Here is a 26,917-nt window from a genome sequence, read left to right as displayed (position 1 = left end):
ACTGTGATGACATGTTTAATGGTCATCCGCATCATAAATCCTCAAGTTTTTTTATTTATAAATTTTCTTTTTAAGTATGTACATTTATAACACTATACGTTGTATTATATCACCTTTGCATCAAATTACAAAAAAGAAAAAAAAAAAACTAGTTAACGCTAATGCAAGGCTTTTTCCTAATGCAGCGTCTATGGGAGGGATGGTAAATTTGACATCGTTCTCTCTTCTGACTGCCGTTATCAGCCGCTCTCAATTTTTTCCAGTTTTTTTTTGAAAGTCATTAAAACACGAATGTGGAGTTTTTCTTTTGCTATTTGAGCAAATGGGAATGCAAAAAATATATTTGTGGTGCTCTCCCATTCACTGCTCTTGAAGTTAACCCAACTATGACGACTTTTGCTGCTGTTTTTAGATCTCTAGATTCATTTTGAACTTCGCCCTCTGTGAACATTTCATTAGAAGCTTTAGGATGTCAGGTTTTTTTGCATTCATTCCCAATCTTTATGGTTGGACTTCAAATTCGCCTTTAATTTTATTTATTTTAAGAACATTTATGCAATTATAATAAAGAGCTTACATTTCTAAAAAATAAATAAACAAACAAATAATTATCAGTAATGTTAATTACAGTAGGTAGTCAACCAAAATGGCCATTACAGCTGCTCGTAAATACCACCCAGTCACTTGTGAAACTCGTTCTCGAAATCACCATCAGGTGGCGCAAAGGGGACCGTTGGCACTGTTGCCCAATAAAGCTGGAATTGTGACATTTTCACTTGTGAATGAAGATAACCGGTAACATTATTAACGATAATAATATAGCATTATAACATTTAATCAATACAAACAGCAGTACTTGAAGTGTGCTTACTTTGTACTGTACAATACTAGACTGTATTTTAGATTTATACATTTAAAGAGGTGTGCATTATGCTATGAAATAAATAATGATCAAAAAGGTGGATTACTGTGAATGTAAAAATGAGTGTTATAGGCTGGGCCTTGTTTTCTAAACACATATTTACTTTGTCACTATTGTGACCACATTAATTTTATTAGAGGAATTTTCAGTGTATATTTCTGTATTTGTGACAATAATTACATTTAGCATATAAATCCATGTTTTGATCAGGCTACCACTTTTAATGTTTTAATGCAAAGTAAACAATGACATAAATAATACTACACACCTGTTAAATGTGTAAAACTCTAAAATACTATATAATACTGTGTAGCACAGAGTAAAAGCTAGGGCTAGCACTAACGTGCTTTCGTCATCATGCGTAACGTAATGCACATGCTTGTGCAGCGATTGGTCGAAACCAACATACCGGTAAGAAGAAATACGAAGTCAGGTCTAGTCTGTATGGGCTGAATAAAGCAAACTATTATCTTACCACTGAAGTTTTGATGGATGGCGATTGTAATGGAGGTAAAGACGATTACAGTCAATGACATAAATGAATCATAACTTACATTATTAGACGCGCACGAGTCTGTTTTTATTAGTGCAAATAAACAAACCGTGTATGCGCGCTCTCTGATAGCTTTATGAACACATTTCAGTATGATCGCATGTCTGGCAAGTGTTTTATAATGGACACTCGCTGAAGAAGCGTGTTTTTATAGGAGTTTGCTATGTTCAGTGGTGTATTGCATCAACATTCACTCTGACGCAGGAACTGTTCACTGGTCAGTCATGTTGAGCTGCCTTCAGATCACCACACTCAACAAATTCATGTTTTTATTTATTTATTTATTATTTGTGTTTTGCTCTGTTTAATAATTCTGAATACAGATCCGCTTGGTCCTGCTTGGTACTGCAGCTTGACATTTAGTTATTTATATATGCATAGAAAATGGTTTAAATAAATGTAACATTTATTTATTTTTCTTACATATTTTGATGTTGCACTGTATACATCAATTTTGAATTATTATTATTAAAATTAAAAACAATGTTTTCATTTTTCTTGAAAAAAAGCTTGCAGAAAATTATAGTTTTGTGAGAATCATCCTCAATCTTGAATTTGGGAAAACAATTTTCTTTATTTAAAATGTTTCATGTCTTAATCCTTTTCTTTTTGTTATACTGGGATAAATCATGTTGGGATGTATGCTAAAATGTTTGGATGCGGCGCCCCACCTAGAAAATTTGCCACCAGCCACCACTGATCTCACAGTCACAGAAGGATACATATAGTGGAGAAATTAAGAGATAAGGAGAAACAGGTGAGTGATGATAGTACATGGAAGAGACAGAAACAAAGCAAAAGGAAAGAAAACACAAGGAGAGATCAAACCAGAGTCCTGACAGCAACACTAAAGGGATTTCTTTATAGTATGTACAGGCTGTTCTGTTCAATACGTTGAAACTGGATGGTGACTACAGCTGTCGAGTTCCAAAAAATAAAAAATAAAATTTAAGAAAAATGCTGCACAAAAAAGTGCACAAACAGGGTACAAAGGTTTGATCTAATAATATAGACAAAATTGTTCCTTTTAACCTGAAAGCAGTTTAACAGGGAATGCCCTTCAATACCCCTTTGTGGTCTCTGAACCTGAAGCATTACTGTTTTATTCCAAACAGGAAATCAAAATGGCCTACAAGCTGGCAAAGCGTTTCTATTCCAATCCACCCCAGTGGGCAAAGTGTCTGTTTAGTCACTGCTACAGTCTGTGGTTCATCTGTCTTCCTGCCAGCATGCGTACAGCCCAATCCAAATCCCGCACCATGCAGCAGGCCTTCAGTGTTCTGCTCAAGATGAGGAGCTCTGAGGTGGAGGTGCTCGATGAGGTGTGTAGATAACATCAATTTTGTTATATATTTTATTATTATTGTTATTATTATTGCAGCATTTATTCAGTTATTATTGACAGTAACTTGTAAGTGTATTTAGATCTCTTATTGATTGTTGCAGTTCACTTTACTGCTACACTATAAAATATAGGCAGCTAAAATATTTGTAATTAAGCAAATGTAAAGTAAGTTAAATACGATATAGGATTCTTTTTCATTCTTTATGCAAGTTTTAAGTGAACTGTGCCCTAAACCTTAGATGGTCTGAATTTTATTATAATGTTTCATTAATTAAACACATATGCATCCCTGACCACCACTAAAGATGGTTTGAGAGATCAGATTACAATATATCTCAAACTATCTATTTAGCATTTATGTATTTAGCATGTTATGTATTTAGCAAAGTCTATTTGTGTTCAGATCTTGAAACAGATGTTAATACTGAGCTTAAATGGGGGTCATAGGGATCTGAAACTATAGTTGAGTTCTTTCCTTCCTTACACATTTCTTTCAGGAAATGACACTTAAATTGCCTCACGTGACTTGTGTATTCATTCATGTATTCATGTACTTGTGTATGTAAAGAATGACTGTCTGTAGACCTTGGTGTGACCCTACAGCACAACCGTTGTGTTTAACAGGTGTGTTACCGTGTGGTGATGCAGTTGTGTGGTTTGTGGGAGATGCCTGTCATGGCTGTGCGTGTCTTAATGGAGATGAAAAAGGCTGGTGTTGAACCCAATGCTATTACTTACGGATACTACAACAAGGTGATGAACACTTCCTTACTTAACATACACAATAGCACAACACAGCAATGCAATGCACAGGGCTTAAAGTTCTCCAGCACCGTGCCGGATCTCCGGCGTGCAGCGTTTGGCTGCGAGAAAAAATAAATAAATCCTACATTAAAAAAAAAACTTGTTGATATGACTTTGGAGTCCATGAGTTCGCCTACCAATGGTATGAGAGGAGCACAGCTTTCACTCTCAACCAAACTAACATTTCTAGCCAATCAGAATTGTTTGCTCTTATAAACACGAGATACGCATAATTGTATCCAGTAGCAGAGCAGAGCACCGCAGCCCTGATGAATGGAGAAGCACGACACGTTGAAAAAGCTGCAAGGCGCAATGATCAAAGATGTCCATCTAGCGCATATTTATCATAGACTGTAAAAAAAACATGGAAAAACTAGAAAGCAGCGGAGTTTGTCAATAGCTCAGAGTAATTGTGTCATCTCCATAAGAACGATATGATTGCCAGAACAAATTTACCGGGATTTTTGAAAAGGTCCTGTTCTCTCATGATCTCTAATGGTAACTTGCCAGTAATTTACCAGACTGTGTGTGTGAAAGGGGCTCTTCCTCTGCATATGCTGTGAATTTGAGTTAACGTTCATCTGGGAAAACAGTGTTCATTCTCTCACTAGATTTGTAACTTAAATAGTTTATAAACCCTTGCCAATACAGGAGAATACATCGACCCATTTCTAAATATGCCATTTATTGTACATCACGATTTCAAAATAAAACTTTCTTAGTTTGCATGTGGCCAAATATAAAAATTTTATGGATTTAAATAACGTTTAATCATGCTGTAAAGTGAATCGTCACCAGGCCGTTGGTGCCCTCTGCAGGTATTTGTTATAATACATAATGTAAGCTACTTAAGTTGGTTATGTTCATAATGTATAGGCATATTGCATTATGTGTTTTAATAGTGTTGTTCAATAAAACCATGCAGTTACTTGGTTTTGATATTTTATTTGAGCCAATTATTATTGCCTCATCGTTAGTTTATATATAAATAGTAAATAGTCATACTAAAGTCTGGTTTTCACTTAGGCCTGTTTGTGTTACTAAAAATATCAGATTACTCAATTCAATTGTCAAAATAATCAGAATACTTGATTACCAAAATAATCATTAGTTAGAGCCCTAGATTAGTTAAAATATTTCAAATTACAACTGCATTGTTTGACTTTTTGTAATTAGAAGACAAATATTTTATTGAAAATTTCTTAAAAATAGTATTAAAATATTGTCACATTCTAGTGAACCAAGTATCTGTATTTTGTCTCAAGTGTTTTGTCACACCCCTAGTGTCGATAAGCGGTGATTATAGCTTATAATTTTCCAAGTGTATGATATAGCTTTCATTCTTCAAGTCAACCATATATTCACAAAAAAAAATCAGTTTGAATAAGGAAAGCAATAACTATGCCATAGTATCCTTTCAAATGTTTAAGTTGCCACAGTCATTGCATGCTTTGCATGTGCTGCCTGCCAACTCCCCGGCCCGGCCCACCCCCGGAAAAAAGTTCAGGCTCAGGATTTTTTTTTTTTTTGCTTTAAGCCATGAATGCAGACCTGTGAAGACCACTGTATCTTTACATATTGATATGCTACAGCATAGTCTTATTTGTGACCCTGGAGCACAAAACCAGTCATAAGTAGCACAGGTATATTTGTAGCAATAGCCAACAATACATTGTGTGGGTCAAATTTATTGATTTTTCTTTTGTCAAAAAAATCATTAGGATATTAAGTAAAGATCATGTTCCATGAAGATATTCCTACTGTAAATATATTAAAACGTAACTTAATTTTTGATTAGTAATATGCATTGCTAAGAACTTCATTTGGACAACTTTATAGGTGATTTTCTCAATATTTTGATTTTTTTTGCACCCTCAGATTCCAGATTTTCAAATAGTTGTATCTCGGATACCAAATATTGTCTTATCCTTATGGTTTATACATCAATGGAAAGCATATTTATTCAGTTTTCAGATGATGTATAAATCTCAATTTCAGAAAATTGACCCTTATGACTGGTTTTGTGGTACAGGGTCATATATTATAATAGTATCTTTCTGTTACTAAGAGTTTGTTTTTGTTTTTCTAGAATTTTTCTTTAGTTCAACAAAAGAATGTAGCTGTCAAACATTTGTTTCAGGGTTTGTTTTTTTTCCACAGTCTCAGATGCCTTAGTCATGAGAGAGACAAACTCATTGATGTGTTAAGTCATAATGGTTTTGTCTATCAACATACAACCCGAATTCCGGAAATGTTGGGATGTTTTTTAAATTTGAATAAAATGAAAACTGAAAGACTTTCGAATCACATGAGCCAATATTTTATTCACAATAGAACATAGAGAACAAAAAATGTTTAAACGGAGAAATTTAACACTTTTATCCACTAAATGAACTCATTTCAAATTTGATGCCTGCTACAGGTTTTAAAAAAGTTGGCACGGGGGCAACAAAGAGCTGAAAAAGCAAGACATTTTTAAAAGATTCAGCTGGGAGAACATCTAGCAACTAATTAAGTGAATTGACATCAGGTCTGTAATATGATTAGCTTTTAAAGGGATGTCTTAGAGAGGCAGAGTGTCTCAGAAGCAAAGATGGGCAGAGGCTCTCAATCTGTGAAAGAGTGCATAAAAAGATTGTGGAATACTTTAAAAATAACATTCCTCAACGTCAGATTGCAAAGGCTTTGCAAACCTCATCATCTACAGTGCATAACATCATCAAAAGATTCAGAGAAACTGGAGAAATCTCTGTGCGTAAGGAACAAGGCTGAAGACCTTTGTTGGATGCCCGTGGTCTTCGGGCCCTCAGACGACACTGCATCACTCATTGGCATGATTCTGTCATTGACATTACTAAATGGGCCCAGGAATACTTCCAGAAACCACTGTTGGTAAACACAATCCTCCGTGCCATCTGCAGATGCCAACTAAAGCTCTATCATGCAAAAAGGAAGCCATATGTGAACATGGTCCAGAAGCGCCGTCGTGTCCTGTGGGCCAGGGCTCATTTAAAATGGACTGTTTCAAAGTGTTCTATGTGTTCTATGGTTAGACGAGTCCAAATTTGACATTCCTGTTGGAAATCACGGATGCCGTGTCCTCCGTGCTAAAGAGGAGGGAGACGTTCCAATGTGTCATCAGCATTCAGTTCAAAAGCCAGCATCTCTGATGGCTATGGGGTGCACAAGTGCTTACGGTATGGGTAGCTTGCATGTTTGGAAGGCACCATGAATGCTGAAAGGTATATAAAGGTTTTAGAGCAACATATGCTCCCCTCCAGGTGACGTGTATTTCAGCAGGACAATGCAAAAATACTACTGCATATACTGCAGCTATTACAACAGCATGGCTTCGTAGTAGAAGAGTCCGGGTGCAGAATTGGCCTGCCTGCAGTCCAGATCTTTCACCTATAGAGAACATTTGGCACATCATTAAATGAAAAATATGTCAAAGACGACCACAAACTCTTCAGCTGCTGGAAACCTATATCAGGCAACAATGGGACCAAATTCCAACACCAAAACTCCAGAAACTCATAACCTTGATGCCTTCAAACTGTTTTGAAAAGAAGAGATGCTACACCATGGTAAACGTGTCCCCGTCCCAACTTTTTGAGACCTATCACAGGCATCAAATTTGAAATGAGCTCATTTTGTGCATAAAATTGTAAAATTTCTCAGTTTAAACATTTATGTATTCTATTGTGAATAAAATATTGGCTCATGTGATGTGAAAGTATTTTAGTTATTTTATTCAAATTTAAAAAACGTCCCAACATTTCCGGAATTCGGGTTCTATAATCTGTAACATTTTGTTGCAATCAGAAAATCAGACCAATGGTCTAGGAGGAGTTCAGTTGGAAAATGGCAGCCTGTAAGTAGGCATAATTAGAGGCCAAGCAATGAAGCTGTGTAGGCACCTATTGTAGTCATTGGTGTTCTAATTAGGGGCCAAGCACTTCTTGTTTTTCCATGTTTGTTGTTCTTGTTCTTGTTCTTGTTCTCCACCCCCTCTCTTCTTATTCCAATTCTTCCACTCGTGTTCAGCCCATAGAACTGCTTGCAACAAAGTTAATGAAATTTGGCACACAGATAGAGTGATAGTCCCAACTATAACCACAGTGAATGCTAAGATGCTAAGATCTTTTAAGTCTAAAAGCAAAAGTTATTGAATTCAAGTTTATTAGTCAGACCATTCTCAAATAAGACACAAACAAATTTGGCAAAGAGCACACCAGAATGAACATGAGGTTATAGATGCATCTCAGCAATGATTTAAGTATATAAAGACCAAACTTGGTCTATTTTAAGACAACCATGATTTTCCAAGTTTTCACCCTTCGGCTCTTAATGCATAGTTTTTCCTTCTGGAGCATCAGTGAGTGCTTGAACCTTCTGTAATAGTTGCAAATGAGTCCCTCAGTTGTCCTCAGTGTGAAAAGAATGGATCTCAAAATCATAGTCATTGTTGGAAAGGGTTCAAATACACAAAAATGCTTTAAAAAAAAAAAAAAATTGTGGAACAGAACAGAAGAACAGAAGGCAGTTGACCTGTTCAGGACAAACAAAGGACTCATGAACAACTATTACTAAAAAACAATAAAAAAACACAGCTGTGGATCATTCAGGTAATAACACAGTATTAAAAATCAAGTGGATGTAAACTTTTGAACGGGATGTAAACTTTTATGTTGTTTTACCCACGTTGAAAGTTAAGTCCGTCTGCGATTTATAGCAATCCCATAACTTCTCAATTCCTGTATTAATCGCTTCATCGCACTTTGCTGTGTGCCAAACAGATTGTTGTTTAAACGCTGCAAGCATGCCGTCGAACAAGTGTGCATTCTGACATGGATTGACGGATCGGGAGTCTGAAACCAATCAATCTTCACACTCGAGGAGTTACAGAGTCACGGAATCAAACCGTACTTTCTGGAAAATTAGGTTGTGAGTAAAATACAGCAGCTGTGGATACTGTTGACTGATATTATTATTATTATTATTATTATTATTATTATTATTATCCCTTTTCTTTTGGCCACTTTGACTATTGGGAGTTCATTTTTACTGATGATTAACAGAAACTGAACTGAATGTTTTGGGTTTGAACTGATCTATTTTTCTTGGCTGGATTACATTGCCTATATTGTGGACAATTTCTAATGAACTGATTCCTCTCCTTTTCTGTGTCATTATTATAACTTTGAATATACAGATCTGATAACTGAAAAGGGTGATTTATTGGTGATTTATGGGTTTTTTTTTATGTTGAAGGTTCTTTATTTGTAAGGTTTATCTAATGTATTTTCCTAACTCACAAATTTAAAGGTATGTGGCTATTTAGATACACAGGCCTTTGTAAGTTTCTTGACTGATTTGACAAGTTTGGTTTGACTAAATGACAGAAACTCTGTCTGGCACCCCAGCAACTGAAAGAAAAATAATTTATTCAACCAAGCGCAGGAAACATTACAATTTCTATAAATTCAACTATTATTTTCTCTTGTGGACTATATGTAAACGTATTTTATGTGAAATATCTTATTCAGGTCAGTACTAAATAAACAATAACATGCATTTTGTATGATCCCTCTTATTTTAATAAGATAATTAACATTTTGCTAGGGGTAACGTTTGACCTCAACTGTAAGTGTGACATTGTCACCTCACACTGACCACACCACATTAGTGCCAAGCTGCCAACTATTAGTCAAATGTGATAGACCATTAAATCATATTACTAGTGGTTGTATTTATGATTTTTCAGCCATTTCGACTTAAGCCATATTAATTACTAGATACTGCAGTTGGTCTGGTGCTCCCTGCCATACTTAGCTTCTTCTTTTGCCACTGTTGTTCTTTGACCCTTAATTGCTGCTTGCAGTATTTGGTATTGATGTTCACAACATGTAGCCTGGTAATACCAAACTCTGCTACTTCGTTTTGCTTCGTAGACAGAGTCTGGAAGGGCATAATTGACAAGCATTTACTTTCTCGTGGGCAGGCGCTTGTATGAAGTTTAAAATCATTGGTGTACCCGTAAGCCAATCACATAACGGTTGGTTATGACATATGTTATGTGCCGGCTCAGCCGCCTCGAACTTCCGTTGTAAACACAGATATGTAAATAGCATCCCGTGTCTCCATGTCCGCTGTCGTTTTAGATTTCCCTCACCTAAACTACAATCTTAAATTCGGCGCTTAGCATCTACGTCACGGCTCTCAGCCCTCCCTCTGTTCGTTGGTTGGCCCAGCTGCTGTGAAGCCGGAGATAATCTGGGAGATGGTTTACTATATCAGACTGAGTACAGAAGCGAACTGAAATTGAGCGGAAGTACGAAGTTTGACATAGTCAGGCTACACAACATGGCTCAGGCCAGGCAATCTATGAAAATCAGTCTCATGACAATAGGTTAAAGAAATCAATAGCAATTAGCATTTTTTTTAAAAAGGCATAGCGCCAGTGACACATTTTACTACAAAGTTCAAAATGGCAGACACCCAAAATGGGTGACATTATTTTGGATCATTGGAAAATGTACCATTCAAATGCTGCACTGAATCTAAGGAGTCTCGTGATTTCTGATCATTGAGACCAAAATCCACTGTTCAGAAGTCATAAGCATATCCACAGGTCATGCTTGTCATTACACACACCAAGTTTGGTGTGAATAATCTAAAGCAGGGGTAGGCAATGTCGGTCCTGGAGTGCCGTTGTCCTGCAGAGTTTAGCTCCAACCCTGAAAAAAACCTCACCTGCCTGTAGCCCTAGTAATTCTGAAGACCTTGATTAGTTTGTTCAGGTGGGTTTGATTAGGGTTGGAGCTAAACTATGCAGGACAGCGGCACTCCAGGACCGAAGTTGCCTACCCCTGCTCTAAAGTTTTGCGAATAGATTGCCGCAATCTATTTTGACATGATTTCTGTCAAATTAATTCACACACTTTTTTTTTTTGAGAACGAACCAAATTCCATAACTTGTTAAGTAATTGATCTGTAGACCACAAACTTTAAAGGTGTATTTTAAAAAGAAGCTCTTCACTGACAGATAAGATTATTCCACTCAAGAGTTTAGCAGTCACTAGTGTCTTCTACTTTGTAGTTAGATTGAATTTGTTCATAACTGATGAATTTTGCAACATATTTTGTAGCTTGAGTTGATTAACAACACTTCTGTCTTCAGTAGAGCTGCTTATTAAGCTTGTTTCCTAGTGAACAAACTTTACACACTTATTGAACTGAAGTAAACCAACACTGTACTTAATGAATAATGATGCCATCATCTTCCTACGCTATCGTCTTTCTATTGTCTTTCTATGTTTGCATCACTGATTCCGTTACTTTCCTGTTTAATACTGTGAAGCTGCTTTGAAACAATATCTTTTGCATAAAGCACTATTAAAATAATGATGACTTGACATCCATTGAATTACAAATTCAGGAGCATTACAAATGTCAGTGTGTTATTATTATGAAAAAAAATTGTCATGGTTACTGCTGACCTGTAAATGGCTGTGCTTTGTCCAGGCTGTCCTTGAAAGTCCTTGGCCAAGTCGTAACCGTAGTGGACTATTCATGTGGACCAAAATGCGGAACCTGGTGCGAGGAGTTGTGCAGTTTAAACAGGCATTGCGTGGAACATCACTTAAAGGAGGACCTTCTCTGATAACCACAGGTTTGAGTTCCTTCCTTCCTATGCTCATGCATTTGACATGTTTTATACATATTGGCCCTTTGTGGTATTTAGATATGGTTAGATACAGGATGCAGTTTGGTGGTTGACTGCTTTTGATATTACCCCCTCTGGACACTTTATCCCCGCTTCTGGTCAGACGGGAATGCATTTGCCATTTCCAACAGTAGAGTTTTCCTACCAGCATGTTAAAATATGCATTACAAATTCTTCTGAGTGGAATGGTAAATAACTAGACTAATATTACTTTATAATTTTAGGTCTAATGTTCATAAATGGCATGCCAACACTTTTAGGACCTGAAGAAGGCTGTTTTGCTGAAACTCGCAGATCTACTTTTAACTATTTGTAATTATTTAAGCCCAGTACATTAAAGGCTTTTTATCCTACCACATGAGTGCCTTGGAAGTATTTTGTCTACATAAGATATTATAGTGTTTTTAATTCCAAATAGCTAAACATAAAGAAAATGCTGGACTGCAAATCAACCATAATGTTGAAAAAGTTGCTATGGAAAATCAAATAGTTTGCCTACATTGAACATTCAGGCTAAAATTCACAAAACTGCACTACAATTAACATTTCATTGTACCAGAGACCAGTAGGTGTTTTGGCAGACCTGTGCACCCGTAGTCTGGCAAATGCTGGCTTGGAGCACATTACAATCTCTAGCAAACTGTTTAAATTTAGTGTTAGATGTTTATTTAGTAAATGCAACTTTAAAATGAAAAATGTAAAACAGTATTATAAATTTAGGACTAATTTTATTTAGACGTGTGATGATAAAGATTCAATAACACAAAAAAAACAAACAAGTACTGATATTTAGTTTGATCTTCAGTTCTTACAATTATGAAACAAATTTGTGAAATGGTGTGTGTTTTTATATAGAGATTTCAGCGGGTACAGCAGCAGGTGCTGATGGAGACAGACTGAGACATGGCAGTATAGACAGCTCAAATGAGCCTATTGTAGAGGAACACATTCTCTTCCCTCACAGCCTTATAGTTGAGGTTGCTATTGACAGTCGCTATAGCACAGGTACTGTAGATGTGACATTAAATATAATTTTACTTACGTTTCTGTTTTGTATTGTTGATTATGTTTTGTATTTATGATTTCATAAGCCGGTCAGTCTGATCAGGGTTATGGATCTAAGGACGAGCTACCCCAGGACCTTACTGATGGATCTATAACCTCTCCACCTCTCTCCACCAACCACACTAGCAGTAGCAAAGCAACCAAGATCCAAAATGGTACTGTATTGGATTGCTGAACTTAATATAGCTTTAAAATGCAGAGGAAATGCATTGAAGTTAATACAAATTTGCAATAATTAAATAATACAACAATTGTCCCACACTTTATGAACTTAATATTTCACGTGTTACTAAAATGTATTTTCCCACAGTACTACTGCAATGCCATTTTCACTCAAATTTACACAAATGAAATTTGTGGGTGATAATTTGTTCTTGTTGAGGTTCTATGATAATTAAATCACTGAAACAGAATGAAACGGATATGTCAAAATGATTAAATGGATTAACATCATTCAAAATGTAATCTTTAAACATATTTAATCACATACATTAATGTGTTATTATTTACAGCCTTGGATTGTCTGTTATACACTGCTATCAGGATCATTTATTTAAGACCGTGTCATCTTTTTGTCTCTTTAAAGGGGACGATATTGCTAGTTCTGTGGACAGTGTTGTAGCTGTGACGGAGCCCCCCAGCCCTGCTGAGATGGCACCTTCTGTAGCCAGCATTGTTAAACTGTCTACTGAGATCCCTGTCCACTTTGACAGCACTGCAGAGTCAGACAGGGGAGAATCTGGTCAGTCACTGAAAATGTACTCTATGATTAACAAATCAAATTCTTTTTCCTGCATTTTATTTTCACAAGAACAGAAACCTAAAACCTAAACTTACTTAAAACTTTAACATTGTTATTTTTGTTGCCTTGCAAGCACTGTATTTTCCTTTTGGCCTTGCAAAATCTAGTATTTATTTAGAGCTTTATAAAATAATTAAAAAAAATGTTGTTGTCATATATGTCTCCAGCAGGTGTATGTACAGCTAAGCTCTTCATTCCCCGTAAGAAGAGTGAAGATGTGTCCCTGCCTGTGGAGGATGACTCTGTAATCCCAGTTTCACAATTCTCCCAGGCTGGACAGCAGCAGAGGATGAAAGCCTTTGTGGAGCGCAGCTGCAGTTTCAGTGCAGAGAGCAAAGCTGGCATGCTACAAAAGCAGGGCAGTCTGGAGCTCAGTGCTGATCATATGGGTGCAGATGCAAAAATCCTTGCATCTGCATTCTCCGGCAGTCTGACCCCTCCTCCATTTACAACCATCACTCCCTTTAAAGAGTGTAAGATGGAGGCTACAATGAGCTCTGCCCTCCAGCAGGAACATGAAGATGAGCAGAAGGAACATAAAGCATTCAGTTCTGCAGAAGAGAAAGTGGGGAAAAGTAGAGAGCAGAATGATTCAGTAGACACACCCCAGGGGAGCGACGTTGTTGGGCGAAGCATAAGCAGTGGCTCTTCCTCCTCTAAAGCTGTGGAAAGGGAGGATGTTGAGGTGGGGGCGGATCCTCTTTCACTCTTTGCATCGGAAACTGAGGATACAACCTCCATTCAGAGCCAGGAGTCCACACGGCCCTTTCCACCTGTGGTGTCAAGGAATCTTGCAGATGAGATTGAGATGTACATGAGCCTCCATAGCCCCTTGAATGGTAAATCCTCCAGCATGGAGTTGCAACAGGGATCAAACCACAAATCAGTTAACTGTCCAGACTCTCCTGAAATAAAGCAGTCTTTGGAAAGAAGATCGAGCCTTCCGATCGGTCCGGTCAAAATTGCTAGTTTAACAGAGACTCCGAAGCGTAGCCCTGCTGTCACACGCTCCAAGACATTTGCAGTCAAGTCCCCCAAGACCCCAGGCTCTGCAGGTCAAAGGTCATCATCACTGACTGCGCTTGTAAAGTCATCACAGAGCAGTTCACTGGGATCCGTCATCAACTCCATATCAGGCATCAAGATGGACTCTCTTCTGTTAGGGCCTAAAGTAGATATGCTTAAGTCAGGCATGAAGCAAGCAGCCAATGTGGCCAGCAAAATGTGGGATGCAGTGGCCTCAGCCTACTCCTACTCAGATGATGAGGTGAGAGACTGTAAGAAATAATGATGTTAGGAAATCCAAAGAGGTTTTCTTGAGTATCTTCATGATCGGAGATCATGATGCACACAAACCAAAATCTGAGTTACACCAACCGCTCTAGACAATAAAACTCAGGAGTAATTAACTCAACAAACAGCTTTAGTAACAATCTTCCACTTTACTAACATTCTTGTTGAACCCTTAATGGTGATTGTTAAAAAATATATTCCAAGTGTGTTCATTGTTATAAATGAAAGCCAGGGATAGACAGAAAGTAGTCTAAAATATACCAATACCTACCTTCTGTTTGTTGAGGGCAGTAGCTTTTAAAAGGGTCATGAATTTCATTTTTAATTTTATTTTTTAACTTTAAAATGCTTCCTGAGGCACACTTATAATGCAGGATTTTCCATTGAACATTTCGAAATAAAAGGTAATTTATACACTGATTTTTTTGTTTAAAAAAGTAAAATCTGCATGTGCCCTAACATCCTCTTGCCCCCGAGGGTCCCTAGACCTCAATTTAGTTTAAGAAACTAAAATATCCACTAGTTCATCTCATGAAGTATCATCAGTACCAAAACTCCCTGTGTGTAAAGCTAACCTCTTAAGCATTCCAGTTTTTCCTCATTGTAAATGTTGGACATATGTTTAGTCTGAACTGTATTTTGGATGTCTGTGATTCAGGAGGAAAGCTCACAGCCCCGAGACAGTTTCCCAGCTAGGCTAGAAGAGCAGTTGTTGTCTGCAGAAGGAGCAACAGAGAACACTTTACCCAGAGGCCTGATGCCCAGCCTGGCCTCAAACGGACTCACACACAGCAACACCAGCCTGGGTAGCAGCAGTGAAAGCAGCGATACCAGCCGTGCACAGCTGTCGACACGTAAGACTCATACATACATACATGTCATGTTGAATGTCCACTCCAAAACACGTATCAGCATGAGGCCAACGAAGATTCATTACATCAGTCATTTTACAACCCCAAATCAGAAAAAGTTGGGACAGTATGGAAAACGCAAATAAAAAAAGAAAGTAGTGATTTCTAAATTTACTTTGACTTGTATTTCATTGCAGACAATATGAACACAAAATATTTCATGTTTTGTTTGGTCAACTTCATGTCATTTGTAAATATACATCCTTTCTTGTCATTCAGACCTGCAACACATTCCAAAAAAAGTTGGGACAGTAAAGCATTTACCACTTTGTAATGTTGCCATTCCTTTTCACAACACTTAAAAGACGTTTAGGGACTGAAGACACCAAGTGATGAAGTGTTTCAGGTGTAATTTTGTTCCATTCTTCCTGCAAACAAGTCTTAAGGTAGGCAACAGTACGGGGTCTTCGTTGTCGCATTTTGCGCTTCAAAATGCGCCACACATTCTCTATTGGAGACAGGTCGGGACTGCAGGCAGGCCAGTCAAGTACCCGTACCCTCTTCCTCCGCAGCCAGGACTTTGTAATGTGTGCAGAATGTGGTTTTGCATTGTCTTGTTGAAATATGCATGGACGTCCCTGCAAGAAAAGATGTCTTTTTGAAGGCAACATATTGTACTCCAAAATCTCTATGTACTTTTCAGCATTAATGGTGCCATCACAGAAGTGCAAGTTACCTTTGCCAAGGGCACTGACACAACCCCATACCATGACAGACCCTGGCTTTTGGACTTGTTGCTGGTAACAGTCTGGATGATCCTTTTCTTCTTTGGTCCGGAGCACACGGCATCCATTCCTCCCAAAAAATACCTGAAATACTGATTCATCTGACCACAGTACACGTTTCCACTATATGATGGTCCATCCCAGATGCCTCCGAGCACAGAGAAGTTGACGGCGCTTCTGGACACTGTTAACATAGGGCTTCCTTTTGGCACAGTACAGTTTTAACTGGCATTTGTGGATGTAACTACGTATTGTGGTACTTGACAAAGGTTTGCAAAAGTAGTCCTGAACCCATGTGGTGATTATCGCTTATAGATGAATGACGATTCTTGATGCAGTGCCGCCTGAGGGATCGGAGATCACGGTTGTTCAGCTTAGGCTTGTGCCCTTGTCCTTTACGCACTGAAATTCCTCCAGATTCCTTGAATCTTTTAATTATGTTATGCACTGTTGAAGGTGAAATATACAAATCTCTTCCTATCTTTCTTTGAGGAACATTGTTTTTAAACATTTCAATAATTTTCTCACGTATTTGTTGGCAAACTGGCGATCCTCGGCCCATATTTGCTCCTAAAGGACTAGACCTTTCTTGGATGCTGCTTTTGTACAAAATCATAATAACAATCACCTGTTGACATCACCTGTTTCAAATAATTATTTAACCAATTTACCTCATTACTAGCCCTAAATTGCTCCTGTCCCAACTTTTTTTGGAATGTGTTGCAGGTCTGAATGACAAGAAAGGATGTATATTTACAAATGACATGAAGTTGACCAGACAAAACATGAAATATTTTGTTCATATTGTCTGCAATGAAATACAAGTCAAAGTAAATTTAGAAATCACTACTTTCTTTTTTTATTTGCGTTTTCCATACTGTCCCAACTTTTTCTGATTTGGGGTTGTATTTCTTATTTTATAAGACAATGTGGTGTCTGTACACAGTGTTCTTTTGTTTGAAAATTTCTTTTTGGCATTCTTTACAGCTTTGACTCCAGGCCGCTCAATGAAAGGTGCAGACTCAGAGAGGTCTGAACATAGTTCCTCTCATCATGCCAGCACCTCAAGCATTTACCAGAATTGTGCTTTAGAGGTGAGAGCATCGCCCTCTGCTGACGCTTAAACACAGTATCACTTCAGAATTAAGTAATAAAGTTGAACTTCGTTTCTTTTGGGCAGGTTCTAATGTCCAGCTGCTCTCAATGTCGGTCTTGTGAAGCTCTGGTGTATGACGAGGAGATCATGGCAGGCTGGACAGCTGATGACTCCAATCTCAACTGCACCTGTCCTTTCTGTCAAATCTCTTTTCTCCCTCTACTCCATGTTGAGTTCCACGACCTGCGCTCTACACCGGGGTGAGTTACTAAACCACTTGATGCTGAATTATACACTGCAAGTGCATTTTCCTTGCTTTTACTGTGTTGAAGAAAATGAAGAAGCATATTTAAAAAATGCATTTTTGTAGTATTTATAAAATAAGATGGTTTTTTTTTTTAGTATTTTTATGATGACACATTATGCATGCACAACTAGGAAATTAAACTCAACTGTGCTTGTTGGCATATGTTCATATGGGTCACATAAGTGTCTTGTTCAGTGTTTTGCACCACAAAAACAGATGCTATTTTGAGTGTAATAATAAACTACCGCTGTGTATTTTTGGTTTACAGCTTCTACTTGAAGACAAGCACATCAGGAGACAGTATTAACAGCTCCAGCACACATCCGGCCACTTCTGGCTCCTCTGAAGTGAAAGTGGGTTGTTCTAGTGACCCTCCAGACCTCATGAGCTTCCCAGAAACTCCTGAGGACAGCAAGGGTCCTGTTGAGATGCCTGTCACTCAAACTGGAACCCCAAAGATGTATGCGAGCAGATTCTTGAAATCAAAACATGAAAAAAATTAAATTCTTGAAAACAGAACATAATTTTTTGTGGTGTATGAGTAAATATTGAAGGCTTTATTTTTGAGATCAGTAGATAAGTGAGATTAAAGGTTTTATTGTTAAATGACAACTGAAATATTTTGTTGCTGAAATTTAGAATTTATTTTCAAATTAGTAGGTCAAATGGGAATTTTTTTGGCCAACTGATGATGTTTGTGTCAAATCTCAAATCATATTATGATTTCTGACTTTGCAACTTAGCCTTGTACCAGAGCCAGTACATTCAGACCCCCTGGGTCTCATGGAGAAGCAAGCCGAGAAACGCAACACTTTAACTCGGAGCAACAGCGTGGGAGGCCCACTGCAGAGTTTGGACTCGATCCAAAGACCCAATCATGGCATTTCCACTACCAGCCTGCCCAACAGCCTACAAGAGGTGGCGGTGAGTGGGGAATGTCCCGTTTTAATATTCCGTGAGCTTTATGAATTATACTTATTGCTCACAATTGATTAATTCTGTATTTTGATGTTTCAGGACACCCTGAGTCAAAAGTGGCCGAACCCAAAACCAGTTTCTGTGCCGTATCTCAGTCCACTGGTCCTTCGCAAAGAGTTGGAATCGCTGTTAGAGAATGAGGGGGATCAGGTATTCAAGCTTGACTTTACTACAACCTTTCAGTAAATATATGTGATGTTATATTCATCAAATACTTCCCTGTTGCCCTTTCCTGTTTTGAGACTGAGGCAAAGAACTTTGTGAACCCTTTATTTGTGTTAGTCTTTAGTTGTGTTAAGTATGTATCAGTAAGATGTGCAGAGGGCAACAGCCTGTTGCCTTGTATTGTGGTTTTGCCTTTATGTAGGTATGGTCTCTAATTCATCTATATCCATTATCTCTCAGGTAATCTATACTCATAAGTTCCTCAGTCAGCACCCCATCATCTTCTGGAACCTGGTGTGGTATTTTCGCCGTTTAGACCTGCCCAGCATTCTGCCTGGACTCATTCTCACATCTGAACACTGCAACAATGGAGTGCAGGTACTTGACATTCACGCTGTTGATGCTCTTGCTAACTAGTTCAGAATGAGTCTTTTAAATGTAATTTTCCTGCAGCTCTTTATGAAAATATGCCTCATAATTGTGTTCCTCAAATTGCGTGTTCTATGATTTCAGCCCAGTAATTGTTTGCTAAATGCTGGTTGAACTGAACTGTCATGATAATGCTCCCCTCTCTGTTTTTCTCCCTTAGCTGCCACAGACATCTCTGTCTCAGGACAGCAAGCAGGTGTATGTGCAGCTGCTGTGGGACAACGTCAACTTACACCAGGAGCCCACAGAGCCCCTCTATCAGCTTTGGAGGAACTTCTGTGAGTATAGCAGGGACACTTTGAAATTATTGTTATTATTTATTTATTTATTTAGTATTGTCACGTTTTTAGAAACAACAAATGAGAATGTGCACATCTTTATAAAGTTAATAAATAGTGTAGAGAAACCTCATGAATGGATTGCCAATAGACTACTTCATGTATGACACTGAATGTGAGTGTCATTGTCGTGCAGTGCAAAAAAAGGGCACTCTAGCCCCCACTGACCACCAGGAGACTCGGACTCTGCTGAACAGCATTGTACGCAGCATTCAGACGAACGATGTTTACAGCCCCATCAACATGCTCCTCAGGGAGATCAAGAAACGCCCAGAAGTTAAACGCCAGAGGTTGGACATGCATGCAACACCTTGTATATATGGCTAGTTTAGGCATGAAGCTCTAGATGCCACAGGCTTATAGATAATTTACACACAATCTAAAACCAATCACATTGCTTACTACATGGCACAAGCTAAATGCCTCTGTTGCTTCTGCAGCCAATGAGCTTGCTTGCTTTCCTAACCAAAAAGCCTGATTCAGTGTTTGCTATAAGCTTGTTCTACAGCATGAGTTTCTCTGAAAATCTTAAGATAAGTGAACAATGTGAAAACTGAAACTCGGTAAGGTAAATAACTCGTTTATCCTAAAAATGTGGCTTTATAATTTACCTTTATAGATTTATTATATATTTTAGAGACACTGATGTGCATTAAACTGCAAGAGCTCACATCACAAGCAAGGAAGAAAATCACATCTGAAAATGTTATTTGATAGCCAGCCACTTGTGTTTGTATGGATTAAGAACATTCATTTTCTTTATTAGATCACACTCATCTGCATCTCTAATAGTAAAGAATATTCAACTTGGTTCATTCAAGTCAGGTTGTTTATCTGTATAGCATCCACAATACACATTGTTTAAAAGCTGTTTTATAGTAAGTTATTCTGTTACATCTATAATGGCTTAATGCTTTAACATTGAGCAGTTTTAGGGCTGGGTGATATGACCACCATTTGAGAGCTAGCTATATTTTATTTATTCTTTTAACAGATATATCTGTGTCACTTTTAGTGAACAGGACTGAATTTTACGTAATGAATATTTGCAGTGTCTCAGACGTGATTTTTTTTTTTTTTTTATAAAAAATACATATTAGTAAAAATATTAGTCATATGTAAAAATTACATATTAGTCTGTTTTATTCTAAAGTGCATGTAAGCTATTTTCCAAATGTTAATATCAAGCAGTTAGTCTGTGGTGATTTGTGTTTGTTTACACTGTGTTCTCCTGAGCACATCTTAAAATATGGTTACCATTACACAGAATGCAACATGCCGTGATTATATAGGTGTGATATATAGTTGTTTTCCGTGTATTTCTTCATCACCGGTGACTAATCTAAATGCTTCTAATTGGTCACTATTCATATGCTCAAAAGAAATGTGTGATTGGTTGTAGTGCTCAACACTACAGAAAAAAATGTTGATTCAGGTTGATTCAGCTATTTAGCTGATTGATTCAAGCTCCCCAGAAGTTTCATTATCTAGCTCAGTTCAGCTCAAGATTTCTTCTGGCTGCAGCATTGGAACCAACTATAGAGTTGTATGGTTTCTAAAAACAATAAGAATAAACATCTTTAACAATATAACAATTCAAACACTGAAATACCAAATATAATCAAACTAATTCAACATTGAACGGTTCAACAAATAAGAAAACTAATACATTGTATGAATGATAAATCACCCACAACATTCAAAGATAAACCCAAACAAACATAACTTTAGGAATTAACATTACACAAATTCAAAGGAAATAAACTTACTAAATCAGGAACACATCATCTCTACAGAAATCTCTCTTCGTGAGAGTAGGAAAGGGAAAGACTGCTTCAATGGTACAAACACACATCAAACAAAGGCAGCCAGATATTCATTAAGTGCACCTAAGGAGACTTAGCTCCACCCATAGATAACTATGTCATGTGTCCTCATTTGAATTCTCAACACATTAGGTGTTATAGGAAGTGTTCATGGTTCCGGTAGACCCAATCAATGAAGTCTAGCGATCACTTTTGTGGGATCTGAATTACAGAAATGTGATAATGCTAGGCTGTGTGTATGCTAGGTTAAAGAGATGGTCATTAGATTTAAACTCTCTCTCAAACGACACTAGGAAGACAATAAATATGAAGTTAATATGAAGAATTATAATGTTATAGGAGCTTGCTCAAATACTGAGGAATTAAACTTCCTGTATCCTTGAGAGAGACTTTAGATTTATGGATGTTCATGGATCAATGCAAGTTCATGGTCGGATGTTTCGCTTTCTCATTTTCTTTTTGTAGTTATCACTAGATTAGTCTTTATATATCACTAGTATTATATTTAATAGGTTTCATTTCCTTAATTATAACATTTCTTGCCTAAACCTAGGTGGGGGGCTTGAAAACATCTTGCAAGGGGGGCCAAAATGTTAAATTTATACAGAATGCATTTTATTTATTTTTTGTCTGCAGAACAAAATGAATAGCCATTTTAACATGCAACATTACCTTCCGAAATAAAAGAAACAAAGATGTATAATCAAGAAAAAGAGGTTTCAATTAATGTTTTGCTTGAACTAATTGCATACTAGCAAAAATGCTGAAAAGATAAACGTATGGTAACTGGATTATTTAAAATGTAATTATCAGCTTTCTAGGTTATTAGATTGTCTATTAATCAGAGCATTTGCGAGATGTGGTTATATTGCCCAGCCCTACGTTGTATTTGCATAAATATAAAGACACAGCACGTAGGCACAATTTTTTAGCGGCACACTTCATTCATCTTACTCGTAGTAATGATAGTAATAATAATAAAAACAGATTTTCTGTTCCTCAACTTCCCCCAGACTTTAAGTCAGTGGTCTCAACCTCAGTTCCTGGAGGGCCACTGCCCTGAAGAGTTTAGTTCCAAGCAAGTGAGTTGGAGCTAAATTCTGCAGAGCTGTGGCCCTCCAGGAAGTGAGTTTGAGGCCACTGCTTCAAGTAAACCTTCTACACATTACATGCAAAAAAAAACAAACATATATTTTATTTATTCTTTCCTTCATTTTAAGTTCCATCTTTTCAGTTAAATCATAAAAAGTGCTCAAAGATTTCTTAACTAATGGACACATCTTTTTTTTCTGCATGCCATGTGCAGGGCTTCGTAGTAGGGGAAAAGTTGTTAAAAACAACAGAGTAACATTGTCATATTCATTAATGTGCTAAAAACAATTAAAAATTATTGGATAAGTGAGGTTGTAACAGTTGCACTCATTTTGTAATATTTTACTCTTCTCTTCATGTCCAGGAGTATCTACAGGGAAATTTTGTTTCTGTCACTTGTTGCCTTAGGAAGGGAGAACATTGATATTGGTAAGTGAACGCTGTTCTCCAATTTTACATGAAAGGGCTTTCAATTACTGTTGTTGCATCAATTATATGCCTATAGGGTGGATCTCACAAAACCTGTCAAGAGCATTTCAAAAGTTTAAAAAACATACATTAACATGAAGTGTATGTTTAGGACCATTAGGTTTTTTGCAATGGGATGTCATTTGTTTTTATGACATTGCCAAAATGTCACTCATTATTGTTAAAAAAAAAAAAGCTAGAAATAAAAACATATTGTTAGAAAATACATTTATGAATACAAGTATTTCTTAAACTCCTCTGGCAAATTTAATTTTTTTTTTCTTTTGATTTTGGGGTGAAACAGGACCCAAAGATTTACTTGTGAGATTTACTTTTTAACTGTCTCTGCTTCGTTTTTCCTCCACAGAGGCCTTTAATCGTGAATATCAGCTTGCATACAAACAGCTCAGCACAGAACAGCTGAAAGTCCTATCCACCATTGACAGACCACCTAGCAACAGTGTGCATTGGTGCCTCAAATGCTTCGGAGCCCCGTTCATCTGATCTCAGTGACTGTAAAAGTCAGGGAGAGAATTGTACAGTCATTTAATTCATTTGCACCATCACCTGAAATGGTACTTTTTATCAACCACCAGAATAAAAACGAACTGGCTTCTTTGTTCTGAAATTCCTGAGAGTGTCATGGCACCAACCATACAGCAGGTAGACACTGTATTTAACTGATGGTTTTCGGATGTTGAACACTGCCTTTTGTGTGTGACCCCATTTCAAACTGCAGTGGAAGTAAATGAAAGACTGAAAAATCTATTCACTGTAAGATGTTTCTCTACACTGCCTTCACTTTGGCCTATCTCTTCAGCTGACCTGTGGAAGGGTTTTGTGGATGTGAAGAGTGTGTTCTGGAGAGGTGTCAGTGGCAATGGTCTTATTTGATGTGCACTTTTAGAAAATGGTTGCTTTATCATTCTCCATTGTTGCCATGTATTTTTATATATATATATTTTTCTAGATTGGGATATTTGCTTTTCTCAATGTGAGTGATCTTTGGCTAGATTTTGTGGAGTCTTAAACAAAGAGCCCTTTAAAGGTTTATGTGGGCTTTGAGCGTCACAGTGCAAGGTGAGATGTTTGCGTGTGTGTGAGAGAGTGTGTATGAGCATGTACATTAAATAGATCACACCTTAAAGTGATATACTGTGAGAGAGGACAATCAGATGAATTTCAGAACATTCCAGAAACCATCTCTAATGTCTTAAACAGGCTAGAATCAATATGAATGATGGTATAGTGATAAACTCTTATTTCTTAAAAATAGATACTTTTATCCTAAATGTAGGATTTTGATGTATTGTGGGAAATATTGTGACATACATCCGGAATGGAGGAGATGATTTATGAAGTGAAATAACTCATTAATGCATTCATACAGTTGTTGATTAATTGGTAATCTCATAATATATGTATGCAGAAAAACTCTTTAACACAGGTTGGAAAACGTCCGTAGAACCTCAAACAGGAAATAAATATAAATATTTTTTATCTTGCTTTTTAATCTACTAGATGACTTTAGTTATAGCAAACTAGTGTCCATTCATTTTATTAAAATCTTTTTTCCGGTCCCATTGTACATGCGAATCCAAAGGATGTAAAAACCTTTCAGTTATTGCCGTTAGCGAATGAATCATTGAAGAAATCAAAATAGTTCTTGTGCCTTATTAAGTGAAGGTAGGACTTGTGGATTTGTAAAATATGCGATTAATTTACTACTAATAAATTAACATGATAGAGTGAAATTGGTCTGATTTTATTTATCATTTTCATTCATACTCTTACTTTTTATTTAATTGAATTTTTATTTTTGGCAGTCAGTGTAAAAGAATCATCCCTTCATTTCTGGAACAAATCAGGTTAAAATGAAGTATATTTGAAACTGTATCATCAAGAAAATGTTATTGTATGTGATGCATAACAGGACTCTTTTTGACTTCATCACTGTTCTCTAAAATTATAAAACCTACAAATTACAAAACAGAGCACACAAATCAATAATAGTTTAACCCATAATGTACTATTAATCTATATACAGCAGATGTGTTTTTTTTTCTGAGAACAAGACAGAGTTCAGTATATCATGATAATGTAGGAGGTTCATGTTTTTAGTAGGTGGATATACTGTACGGGCATATTATGTCATTGTAAGTCTTGGATGCTTGCATTGCATGGTCACATTAAAGAGGAAAAACTCTGATGCACCAAACTGTTTGAGATTTCACCTGGAACTGTCAATTTTATTTAACTGTTCATCTGAAGTCAACAATATTTCAGTTGTTTCATGCTGAGAGGATCTGACCCATAAACAGCAGCCTCATTAAGTTTTATGTTATGTACTGTACAGGCTAAAACACGGCCTTGATTTGACTGTCAATTCTCAAGTGACATGAAATGAAAATTCACCCAGTCTGTTTTATAAATACTTAATCCATGCATATGTTAAGATCTAACTGGCTGTTCTTTGGTCACACATGCAGGACTTATCCAATCATTTAGTCCCTTTAAACCCTGCCCCGTATGCTTACTTTCATCTGCCTCCACTTTTGAATGCAACACCCACAACTCAAAATTCAATCAAACACTGATGCATAGAACAAAGTCTCACCCTAGTTTTTTCTTTTAATATGTAACTACTACAGTTTTATTTTATTATACTATTGTAGAATTCCATCCAATCTCAGATATTCACAATATCATTGCACTCATTATAACATCTACACACCATACATGTGTAGAATTGACTTGAAGATGAAATAACCCTGGCAAAAGGAAGTAATACGCTGTTGTGATGACTGAAATGTGTGTAGTGGTTCTCACACGTGGTACCAAAATATATTTTTGTTTTGATCACACATCACCTAAGAGTGTGAGAGTGTCAGATGACTCCTCTCTTCTTTTAATTACAGGGCACAAGCTAAGGAGTTTTACCTTAACAGTAATGTACAATAAAGGAGGATTGTTGAATAAATAAAAATTATGTAAATTGGAGGGAATTTGTCAGCTGTCCAATCTATAGGATTTGTGAGTTATTGGTAGCCTAACTGGAAGAGCCGCTTACTGTATTTCAACAAGTGCAACCCCTCAAATATACACATGTAAATTGTACACCACAAATATACACGTATACATTTTATGCAGTATCACAATTATCGTATAGAGGATGTATACTGAGTAGGTTGATTGCATCATTTTAGATGGATAAGCAAACTGAAACTGCACACGAGGACAGAGTGAGGTCCCAGAAAACATTGATTTTCACTAAGGTTTCTGAATTTAAATGCTTATACAGGTGCATCTAAAAAAAGATTAGAATATATTGAAAAAGTTCTTTTTTTGTAACATTTCAAAAAGTGAAACTTTCATGTATTTTACATTCAACATCAGTGAGGTGTGGCATGGAAGCGACCAGCCTGTGGCACTGCTGAGGCACTACTGAGTCTTCAGTTCATCTGTATTGTCGGATCGACTGGTTCTCATCTTTCTCAAGAAAATATCCCATAGATTCCATATGGGGTTCAGGTCAGGCAAGTTGGCTGGCCAATCAAGCACAGTAATATTATGGTCAGCAAACCACTTGGAAGTGGTTTTGGCAGTGTGGGCAGGTGCTAAAGTCCTACTGGAAAAGGAAATCAGCATCTCCATAAAGCTTGTCAGCAGATGGAAGCATAAAGTGCTCCAAAATCTCCTGGTTGACAGCTGCATTGACTTTGGACTTGATAAAACACAATGGACCAACACCAGCAGATGTCACGGCACCCCGAATCATCACTGATTTCGGAAATTTCACGCTGTACTTCAAGCAGCTTGGATTCTGTGCCTCTCCAGTCTTCAGACCTTGATTTCCAAATGAAATGCAAAGTTGACTTTTATTAGAAAAGAGTACTTTGGACCATCAAGCAACAGTCCAGCCCAGGTAAGATGCTTCTTGTTTCTGTTTCATAAGTGGCTTGATAGCCCTTTTCCTGAAGACGTCTGAGTGTGGGGACTCTTGATGCACTGGCCCCAGCTTCAGTCCACTCCTTGTGAAGCTCTCTCAAGTGTTTGAATCGGCTTTGCT

At 37.2% G+C, this 26,917-nt stretch overlaps 1 protein-coding gene across 2 annotated transcripts in view; it reads left to right on the top strand.

Moving 5' to 3' along the window:
- The window catches only part of dennd4c (DENN/MADD domain containing 4C), a 94,929-nt gene extending 69,081 nt beyond the window's left edge, over positions 1–25,848 (top strand). Inside the window, exons 17-34 of one of the 2 annotated variants that reach the window (XM_058780757.1) lie at positions 2,591–2,797; positions 3,445–3,573; positions 11,152–11,299; positions 12,209–12,358; positions 12,445–12,573; positions 13,005–13,160; positions 13,391–14,487; positions 15,172–15,367; positions 17,137–17,243; positions 17,330–17,505; positions 17,821–18,012; positions 18,296–18,476; positions 18,570–18,680; positions 18,936–19,073; positions 19,285–19,402; positions 19,599–19,752; positions 22,745–22,809; positions 23,216–25,848. In XM_058780757.1, coding sequence (XP_058636740.1) covers positions 2,591–2,797; positions 3,445–3,573; positions 11,152–11,299; positions 12,209–12,358; positions 12,445–12,573; positions 13,005–13,160; positions 13,391–14,487; positions 15,172–15,367; positions 17,137–17,243; positions 17,330–17,505; positions 17,821–18,012; positions 18,296–18,476; positions 18,570–18,680; positions 18,936–19,073; positions 19,285–19,402; positions 19,599–19,752; positions 22,745–22,809; positions 23,216–23,352 — 3,591 coding nt within the window. In that variant the 3' untranslated portion in view covers positions 23,353–25,848. Of the gene's footprint in view, positions 1–2,590; positions 2,798–3,444; positions 3,574–11,151; positions 11,300–12,208; positions 12,359–12,444; positions 12,574–13,004; positions 13,161–13,387; positions 14,488–15,171; positions 15,368–17,136; positions 17,244–17,329; positions 17,506–17,820; positions 18,013–18,295; positions 18,477–18,569; positions 18,681–18,935; positions 19,074–19,284; positions 19,403–19,598; positions 19,753–22,744; positions 22,810–23,215 lie in introns of both variants that reach the window. The other variant, XM_058780756.1, reaches the window with a different exon arrangement.
- Positions 25,849–26,917: the final 1,069 nt, after the last annotated feature.

The sequence above is a fragment of the Onychostoma macrolepis genome, chromosome 07, assembly GCF_012432095.1.
Source record: "Onychostoma macrolepis isolate SWU-2019 chromosome 07, ASM1243209v1, whole genome shotgun sequence".
Taxonomy (NCBI): domain Eukaryota; kingdom Metazoa; phylum Chordata; class Actinopteri; order Cypriniformes; family Cyprinidae; genus Onychostoma; species Onychostoma macrolepis.
The sequence above is the reverse complement of the archived record's forward strand: the minus strand, read 5'-3'. Positions and strand labels throughout refer to the sequence as shown.